We start from the raw sequence: 9,744 nt of genomic DNA, 5'->3' as shown, positions 1-9,744 counted from the left end.
ACAAAATAAGTCACAAAACATTCTTGGAACATAGATGTTTATTTTCGTTCTTCAGCTTTGGCAACCAATACATTCTCAGGCAATTTGCATGTGTTTTCTATCGTTTCACAGCCTTTTGAAAGACTGTATTTGTCTGAGCCCATGAATCACACAGTTGTTAATGGAGAGGTTCTTCCTTCACACTACCACAAAATAATCCCAAACTCTCGCTGGCTCACGCGACACTCTAAAAAAAGACAAGAGTCTCTTGAGGTTCAGTCCAGTTTCAACAAAGGGAATGTTGTATCAAATCTTTGGAACAGTCCCCTTTCCAAACTGAGGAGTGATGTCATAGGTGGCTAGCTGGCTGGTCTACCCCATGTCAAATGAGCTCATAGCGCAAACAGAGGAAAGTTTTCGCCCCCTCCACCCTCCATACACCTAAGAACTCCACAACTTCATGATCAACATTCTCGCATGTGTTTTCCATGGCTTTACCATGTCCATGGGATAAGCAGTTATTTGAGTCGCTACTAGTCTGTTCATAATGACCTGTGCTCCAGTTCTCACACATTTCCAGAAAGGCCTGAAGTAATACAACTCATAATTCAAGTCACTCAAGTGACCACAACATTGCTTTTTGGCTAGCATTTTGCCGTTCCCAGGCAATGCCAAATTATGTTCTATTACCCTTTGGGGGCATAGTGTGCTGGTCGCTCAACCAAAGTTGGCATGTGCTAACGAAAGGTCAAGTGACCGATTCCATGCCGTAAGTGTACATAACCACCAATGGTTCACTCAAGTTTTCTGCTTGACTGGCCTGGCTGCGATATGAGCCAGAATGTCTTTTCTCTGGCGAACCACTGAACATAATGAGCGGAAAAATCCCAAGAGCTCTGGGCGTCGGTGACCAGCCAGCAGTGCTCCTCTGGACTGTTTGCTTGCTTGTCTTGCGGTTTTTCTCAGGGTGTTGTCCAGCCACCACACCTTCTTCTTCTTCTTCTTCTTCTTCTTCTACGTCTTCTTCTTCTTCTTCTCGAAGGACTCATTCAAGTCTCCCGGCACCACAAGCTGCCTTTCTCCATCTCTGCCGCCCACAGAGGGGCTATCTCAGCAAAATAAATTGTCTCAAATAAATAACAAAAACTGACAAGTAAGTCAAGTAAAAAAAAAACTCAACCCACTAATCATAGAACCACGTTGAGCTCCACCAGTCTCGTTGCAACCTTCTGCCAGCCCTCTCAACTGACCCTAGGTCAGCTAATGGGAGCTTTGCTCTGGGTGGGGGGGATTGCTCTGCTGTAGCTCACAGCGCTGCTCCATCACTATCCCCTCTGCTCTCTGAAGGACGACCATCTAAGGGCTCGTCTTCATATCCTCCGTGGGTGTGTGGAGACAATGTCCCGGTCCGAGTCGAAATCCCCTGGGTGCTCCTCTCAGTAGCTGCTCTCGTGGCCCGTGAGGATGTACAGGTTGCTGGCAGCAGATGGATCTTCTGTCGGCGTACTCTGGAGAATGATATCCCTGCATGGCAGAAAGTAGTGCGAGGTTTACACATCATGCAGAGGCTGAGTAGGTGTGTATACTACATTACAATGGAGATTAGGGTGGATACCAGAAGTGATAATAACATACCTATTTGTCCCTAAGACTTTGAATATGCGGCTTTTGTCTGTTATCTCCTGCGTTACCTGTAGTAAAAACGAACCAAACATATTAATGTTAAGTGACCAGACTCCAGTACAGCATGGGGAAAATAGTGTTGAGATGTGGGTTGTGGCTTGTAGTTTAATAAGTAATCTGCAATTGAAAAATCTTTCAAATAGGCTGGTAAATGGGAGGTGACAGAGGTGTATCCACGACCCGCTTAAGTCAGTGTGCTTTCATTAACTTGGGTTTCACTGAAACTGAAGTTTCAAATGACATCACCTCATTCTTACAGAGGCTCCTCCCACCGAGTCCATGTTTCCAGAAGGCGAGGGCACTGTCCTGCAAACACACTGGAGAGCAAGAAGAGCCTTTTCACTACAAGACATGATAAAACATAGCAGAGCATTCCACTGTTGGAACATATACAGATGTGCTGCGTCTAAACCAAATCACACGCTGTTATCATTTCATATTGGGATATGAGAGTACCGGGGACACGGTTGATGTATACAATAATTTCCTGTGTATTAGCCGCATTGTGTGTAAGCCACAGGACAGTGTTTTATGCAAGTTAAAAGGAACAAAACCATATATTAACTTCTCCCATCTATTAACCTCACTTTTGAAGGAATTTTGCTAAATCAATGTATAAGTTGCGGCTAATAAGTCGGGAAATTACGCATAGTACTTTAAAACTGAATCTCTCCACACAAAGCACGTCATACTGTACAGTCTGTATTCATTATTCATATGGGGACAGCGACAGTTGAAACAACATTATTCCACATCCTCTGGTCTGTGTAGCAGGACGTGACATTTAAAAAACACAATTCCCACGAGGCATTACAAATTTGGCTCATAAAAAATATAAACAAACAACAAGAAATAAATACACATGCGTGAGCGCACACCACACACACACACACACACACACACACACACACACATACACACACATACACACACACACACTCACCCAGAGACTCAATGGAGAAATCAAAGGTGAGCACTGAGGCCATGTTTTGGATGGGTCGTCCCTTTAGATCCACAATTTTCACAGTTTCTGTTGGAGAGGGGCACAATATGAGGTCAAAACCATATGTATATCATTTATATTTCAAGCAGAGTTTTAACAAGGATTAGAATCGAAGAGGGCCGTCTAACCCCGGCCCAAACTCTAATTCTACTCTCCTCTATTTTGTTCTGCATTGTTGCTCTAAGCTTGAGTATCACAGAGAGTTCTCCAATTGCAGATACACGTTACCCATGTCTATTCCTGTTCTAAGCCATGAGACAGAACAGAGTGTTTACATACACAGACAGGCAAGACCGTGGCGCTAATCTCCTGAACTCGGTTTACGATGCGCCAATCCATCCACACAACCCCAAAACTATGTCAACATTGACACCTGTTGCACATCGTGTAAACATGGTTTACGCAGGATGTGCTCTGGACGACACTATCTCCGCCGTAGACGGTTGTTCCGTAATCCAAGCCATGGTCACTAACTCAGTGAAGTCCCCAACTGCTATAGGATTTATTTTAGGACCGTTACCACCACTGGACACAAGAGGGCACTAACATGACTATACACACATATTCCACCAAAGGCACTGCATACTGCATTTACCAATAAACTGTATAAACCAACATACTGTATAAACCAAAACATTTCTGATCTGTGACTACCTGAAAACACTACTGCAATAATTAGACTGAACAGTTACACGAGGAAACTCTGTCTAATCTCTCTCAGGGTCATATATTGAAACAATTGCTCTTATCAGCAAACTCAAGTAGAAGGCTGATAAAAATCATATGGTCCAAGGAACAGCACAGTTCACATCAGAAATGTTAGGCTACTCTCCATGTACAAAATGGTTCAGGTCAGAAAACCATCTGAACCACTTTACTTCACAGGATCAATCCATCCCAGTTGGCAATATGCATTAGAAGTGCTGAATTTTCATAGAAAAGTGAAAGAAATTCCATTAAGATGACTGGTATCTAATGTTTTAAGTTTAAAACACTTTGGGTCAACCCCGTTACGTTAAATGTGCTATGTAAATAAATTGACCTGACTTGACTAAAAGTGCTTTGTCTCATAATTCTGCCTCAGTATTCACAGTTTCTAGAGATCCGCTAGGAAAGAGCAGTGTTTATATGATCAGTAACACCCTAAAACCCAGCACATGCATCTGTGCTAAGCCACCATGGAGGAAGTCACAGGCAGTAATAGAGAAGGGTTGGCCTCTTCCTGCTGTGCCCCAACAGGAAATGAGGAAATAAAGATGAACTCACTTTCCAGTGCAATCAGAACCGTGTCTCTGTCCAGCTGAGTTACCTGCTGCACACTGAGAGATTCGCCATCTGTCAACACACACACATACACACGTACAGGCACACACGTACACGTACACGCACACACACACACACACACACACACACACACACACACACACACACACACACACAAACATAATGTTGTAATGTTATTCACATTAGAAGGGTGGATCTCTTTAAAGCACTGTGCTGACAACACAATGATGAATGAACTGAAGAAGAACACAATGATCACTGGAGAAAAAATAATTTGCATAGTCTACCAAACCAAGGCACCAAACTGCCACCATGTTCCTCCACCAGGCCTTAGTCATCACTGATTTGTTATGACTTGTGACTGACAAGAATGACTCAACATTTTCAACAGGAACAACATTCTGAACTGACATCAGGGGTGGGTGACATGTTTGTGCTGCACAATTAGTAGGGCCTATAGTGGCACAGGTTCCATGCGTTCAGTACCTGGCTTGTCCTGAGGTGTTTCGTCCAGGCGAATGAGGTCAAACTTCAGATGCCCGTTCGTGTGCTCTGTGTGCGATGTGTGACCTTTGACCCCTATGCACAACAGAGGCAGCTCCTCGCTCTCCACCACCAGGAGCTCGACGACGGGCAGCGACTCGGGCAAACTCATCGCTATGTGCTGGGAGATGGAGAATGGACAGCGATTAATATTTAGCCAACTATCTACACGGCGCTTATCTCTGAGCTCGATTAGTGCTCTCGTGCCTGTTTGTACTGTTCCACAATACAGGTGTCTGTGTGTGGGCGGACGCTTACCTTAAGTTGCATAAACTTCTGCAGCGGATCATACCACAGAAGAAGAACCAAACCAGAAGGCACCAGGGCACACAGGAAGGTGCTATCTGTGTAGGGGTTACGCACTACGAGAGAGAGAGAGAGAGAGAGAGAGAGAGAGAGATTGGTTCATCATGGCATTGAGGGCATTGAGAGAGAGGATAGAAAAAGAGAGAGAGAAGGAGAGAGGGAGGACAGAGAGAGAGAGAGAGAGAGAGAGAGATTGGTTCCTCAGCATTGAGGGCATTGAGTGAGGGGACAGAAAAAGAGGGAGAGAGAGAGGACAGAGAGAGAGAGAGAGAGATTGGTTCATCGTGCCATTGAGGGCATTGAGTGAGAGGACAGAAAAAGAGAGAGAGAGAGAGGACAGAGAGAGAGAGAGAGAGATTGGTTCATCGTGCCATTGAGGGCATTGAGTGAGAGGACAGAAAAAGAGAGAGAGAAGGAGAGAGGGAGGACACAGAGAGAGAGAGAGAGAGAGATTGGCTCATCATGGCATTGAGGCCACGGAGAGACAGGACAGAAAGAGAGCGAGAGAGACAGACAGGTGGTTGATGATGGCAGGTGTTTAACAAAGGCTCATTCTTTGGCCCACGGACGTGCTTCCTCACCTACACGACACCCCCGGCAGCCTTTAGTGTCTGGTATCTTCACAGACATGGAGTACTTCCTGCAGGGGCAGAGCATATCACGTGTCAGTGGGCACCTTACTACATTTCAGTCAACGCACTGAAGATTACTTCTGCCTTTACTTGAAGACTCTAGGATGGACCAGTACAAAACTGGCTGGCTATCTGGCTGAATTATTTTTTAGGAACAGAAACAATTATTTCAATAATAACTTGGTGGCTCCTTTCCTTATGTCTTAACCTAACATATGATGCATCACATTTAATCAGCTTAATAACTCAATTTGTCAAAAATGTTTACCTATACAATCTGTAAAATGAACAGTGGCTACTACTGATATTCTCGGACTAATCGCTGTGTGTGGTGTGCGACTGTGTCCTGGTGCGTCCACTCACTTGGAGTTGATCCTGTTGCTGAGGCGATGTGCGTTGATGGACAGGTGGCCCTGCCTCCTCTGCATGTTTCGCCGCTCATCAAAGAGCGCCGGGAGGCTGTGGGAGGAGAGCTGCGAGGACTTGCCTGCGAACCAATCAGAGGCGAGGTCACCCCGGGTGAGGTCAAGAGGTGATACAGTCAGTGGGCACCACTTAAACAGTTTCCGAGTCTGAGTGTCGAATAACATACACAAGCTCAAACGTCAGCAAAGAGCCGAGAATGACTGCAGACTGAATGGCATTACATCCCATGGGGCGTATCCTCTACATATTTTCATAGTGACACAAAAAAAAGGATGTCTAAACAATGAGAGGAATTACCTGCAACAGACATCAGCACATTGTTCATGACATACAGCCAGGTGCATCTCTGGGGAAGGAGCTGTAACATACAACATGTGCACTGGTCACACATACAGTAATATACCCGCATATAAGCCGCATTGTGTGTAAGCCGCAGGACAGTGTTTTATGCAAGTTAAAAGAAACAAAACCATATTAACACCATATTAAATGCCCCCCTGTATTAACCTCATAGCTGAAGAAATTTAGCAAAATCAATGTATAAGCCGCGGCTAATAGTCGGGAAATTAGGGTAATAACTACACTATTACAGTCTCTGTCTTTTGTCAATGACGCTCATAAAATCAAATTGGTGTACTTCATACAAGCACATTAAAGGCACTCTAAGCGATGCTGGGTGACGTCACTTCTGTTGACGTTCAAACAAAACAGAGAGCTAGCCCCTCTCCCTCCCACTCCCTCCCTCCCGTGCAATTGAAACTCTCCTAAGCACGCGTCTCGTCAGTGATTTGCTGGAACAGTTTATGTTTTTATGGCCCAGGTTGTTTTTCTTGCTGTTTTTGGAGCCTGCGCTGTCCAGTGAGTTTTTTAAAAGTGTATTAAAAGCACAGGCAGCTAGCGGATGGTGAGGTGCTATTTGCTGTAAGTGACCAAATGCATTTAGCACCTTTAACTGTCTACTAGAACATCATTTATGATAATAAAATGCAATGAAACATGACAATAAAATGACAAATACATACCTGGCCCTGTGTGCTTACATAAACTCCTCACAAGCAACAGAGGGGTTTTTTTTTTTAAAATAAAAACATAGACACTAAGGTAGTTTGAAGAAAGAAAGTATGCACAGTATACACCGTACCTTTTCTATGGTGTCCTCGTGGAGCTCATGGAGGTTGAGGGTGTAGATCCCCTCCTCTGCTCCCAGGATGAGGTACTGATCTGGGGACAGAGGACAAACACAGATCAACACAACACAACCACAAATCACAAACACAGTGGGAACTCATCACTGTGCTGTATGTACTGTATGTTACTCATACACATGACCCAGACATGATGTCTGAGGAAATAAGCTAACTTTATTTATTTATCTTTTTTTTTATATAAGATACTACATGGTTGTATTTTGATTAGTGGAAACATTTTATGGGTCTTCTGTTATCTCTTATGTGAGTTACTGTAAATGAGATAAATATAACATTTTATTATTTCCTTCTTGGTGAAGTTTACCTTTGGTCTTTGGTAAAACCCACGTCACAGCACAATGGGTTTTCAGTGGACAGCCATTAAACACCTTAGAGAAACAGGCTCCCATCTAGAATACAGTCACATGAGCTTTAGGCACAGTTCACCTGCCCTTATCAATAACAATCATAAAACGCAAATGGAGGATGTCATATTCATGTTGAATAACGACTAAATATGATTATAAATCATTGAAGCTGTTAACAGCAGTAAGCATCTATCACTGACAGTTTGAAATATTAATCAGTGACTGAAATATTCAACAATATCTCATTGTATAACCAGACGGCAATCTTTTATAGACATGAAGAATTGTGCTTGACAGTAATAATGCATATGCTCTGCCAGTGGTTGCAACTATCAATAATGCAGGTCTCACAAGCGAGATACATTTGCAGGTTTTGTTGTGAGTATTTATTTCCACAAAAGATGACTAACGTGCACGTGGGGTGTAGGGGGGAGCCCGTGGGAGTCGGACCTCTGTGGAGCAGAGAAAACATATAATCACAATGTTACAGCACGCAATCATAACAAACAAACAAACAAAAACAGGCTTATTGCACAGGCTGTGTTTCTCAGCACCACAGAATTCATCCAATCCCTGTGTTCCTAAGTCGGTGTAACGTTTTGTATGTAATATTTAAGGTTTCCTTCATTTATTTATGTTGTCCTATTATTCCATGGTGGGAATGCTTCCGGCGGAGTCCCACTCACCGAGTCCTCGGTCTTCCTGCGAAGCGTGCTCCATTCTGGCGACAGAGGAGGCTGGCGAGTCGGAGGCGTGTCCCTCCCCTCTCTTCCCCCCGGCTCCTTGGGAACACCGCCCCCTGCAGGCACACATGTGTCATTGCAAAGTCCCACGCCACAGTTTCAAGTCCCCCCCCCCAACCCAGGCAAGCAGGGTTTAGACATTAGAGGGGGGAAAAAGGAATGGAAACGCTCAGAGGAATGAGCCAGTCTTCTCTGTTCTGACCACAGCGGCCTGCTCGATAATCACCCCTCTGTACGCTCCACTTCACGTCACTGAGGGCCAGGGCTGAGAGGGGGGGGGGGAGCAGTTCAACTCCATGGCTTTAGCGTGAGCAAGATTTTAGGATCAGACTTGACTCGAATGCGCATAAAGCTACGGTTAAATGGAGTGTAAAACAACTATGAAGTAATGAGGGACTGTTGTGTAACTGCTCTGTGATACTGTGCAAAATAAAACAAACGTACACACACAAGACCTAACCCCTGATTTAGACAAACAAACAAAGACCGGGCGAACATCTTTGGAACAAAACAGCTCAGCTCTAACCACCAGCGTTGTGCAATATAATCAAGGTCTCTGCCTGGCCTGTGCTCACTGAAATGGGGGGGTGGTGGGACGCATGAAAGAGGAAAGCATTCAGAGGAGGAGTGGGAGTGCCGCAGGCACGGCGGTGGTGGAGGTGGTGACCCTGGCGGCGGTTTACCTTCCGTGGGGGAGGCGAGCAGCGAGCTGAGGCTCATGGAGGACTCGGAGAAGAGCGGCGAGTTGGCGAAGAGCGCCGAGTTGGAGAAGAGCGCCGAGCCAGCCAGCAGCGAGGGCGAGAGGTCGGAGAAGAGGCCCGAGCCGCCCAGCAGGGGGGACTCGTCCAGGAGGGGAGCCGGGGCGCTGCCCTGGGGCTTAGTGTTGAGCGGGGTGGAGGTGATGGAGGAGGTGGAGGTGGAGGAGGTGGAGGTGGAGGAGGTGGAGGACAACAACTCTGACAACGCTGTGCCTCTCTTCACGGTGCCATATTTGTCCTCATCATCAGAGCCTGGGGAATCCTGGGTCATCAAAAAATAAAAAGCACATGTGAAGAGTGTTGAGCCTGAGAGCAGCTTGTATTTACTGTACTGGAATCACTCATGCAACCAGTCAGTCAAAGATTGTGTTCTAACCCTGTGCCTATGACTGAGTTTATTAATGTTCGAATGAGGAGGTACCACAATTTCAGTAAGCCCTAAAATAAGTCAAATAAGTCAAATAAGTCAAATAAGTCAAAATGAGACCATTAAGTTGTCTATAAGTAGTCTAATCTAATTTGAGTTATACTACCAACAATAACTCTGCATAGCGCATACTAAGCCTACTCCAAAGGTTAAATAAGTTTGACGCTGTTTGTTTGTGCTGTAACTCAAGGTCATATTCCTCCCTACAGCCACATACTTACATTTGCATTCCCATCAATAGACGGGCTCTTCTTGATGGTTAGACTTCTGTAATTAAAATGCAATGCTCAATACACACAAAACAACTACAGACATTAAATACAACATTTGACTCATACAGTGGCAGTGACTTGAAATAACTTCTACTGAAATATTAGTTAAGACTTCTATCAAGGGCCTTGATAT

At 44.9% G+C, this 9,744-nt stretch overlaps 1 protein-coding gene across 2 annotated transcripts in view; it reads right to left on the bottom strand.

Moving 5' to 3' along the window:
- Positions 1–20: 20 nt before the first annotated feature.
- map4k6 (mitogen-activated protein kinase kinase kinase kinase 6) overlaps positions 21–9,744 on the bottom strand; it is a 20,800-nt gene continuing 11,076 nt past the window's right edge. For both annotated transcript variants that reach the window (XM_062536951.1, XM_062536953.1), the window contains exons 17-32: positions 9,561–9,606; positions 8,838–9,174; positions 8,098–8,210; positions 7,822–7,863; positions 7,369–7,453; positions 6,998–7,077; positions 6,154–6,214; positions 5,794–5,917; positions 5,380–5,438; positions 4,751–4,854; positions 4,436–4,613; positions 3,932–4,000; positions 2,606–2,692; positions 1,909–1,979; positions 1,615–1,670; positions 21–1,503 (exon numbers count right to left, since the gene is read on the bottom strand). In XM_062536951.1, the coding sequence (XP_062392935.1) occupies positions 1,416–1,503; positions 1,615–1,670; positions 1,909–1,979; positions 2,606–2,692; positions 3,932–4,000; positions 4,436–4,613; positions 4,751–4,854; positions 5,380–5,438; positions 5,794–5,917; positions 6,154–6,214; positions 6,998–7,077; positions 7,369–7,453; positions 7,822–7,863; positions 8,098–8,210; positions 8,838–9,174; positions 9,561–9,606 (1,600 nt within the window). In that variant the 3' untranslated portion in view covers positions 21–1,415. The remainder of the gene's footprint in view (positions 1,504–1,614; positions 1,671–1,908; positions 1,980–2,605; positions 2,693–3,931; positions 4,001–4,435; positions 4,614–4,750; positions 4,855–5,379; positions 5,439–5,793; positions 5,918–6,153; positions 6,215–6,997; positions 7,078–7,368; positions 7,454–7,821; positions 7,864–8,097; positions 8,211–8,837; positions 9,175–9,560; positions 9,607–9,744) is intronic.

This window comes from Sardina pilchardus, chromosome 5 (assembly GCF_963854185.1).
Source record: "Sardina pilchardus chromosome 5, fSarPil1.1, whole genome shotgun sequence".
NCBI classification, from domain to species: Eukaryota; Metazoa; Chordata; class Actinopteri; order Clupeiformes; family Clupeidae; genus Sardina; species Sardina pilchardus.
This window is presented reverse-complemented; position numbering and strand designations above follow the sequence as displayed.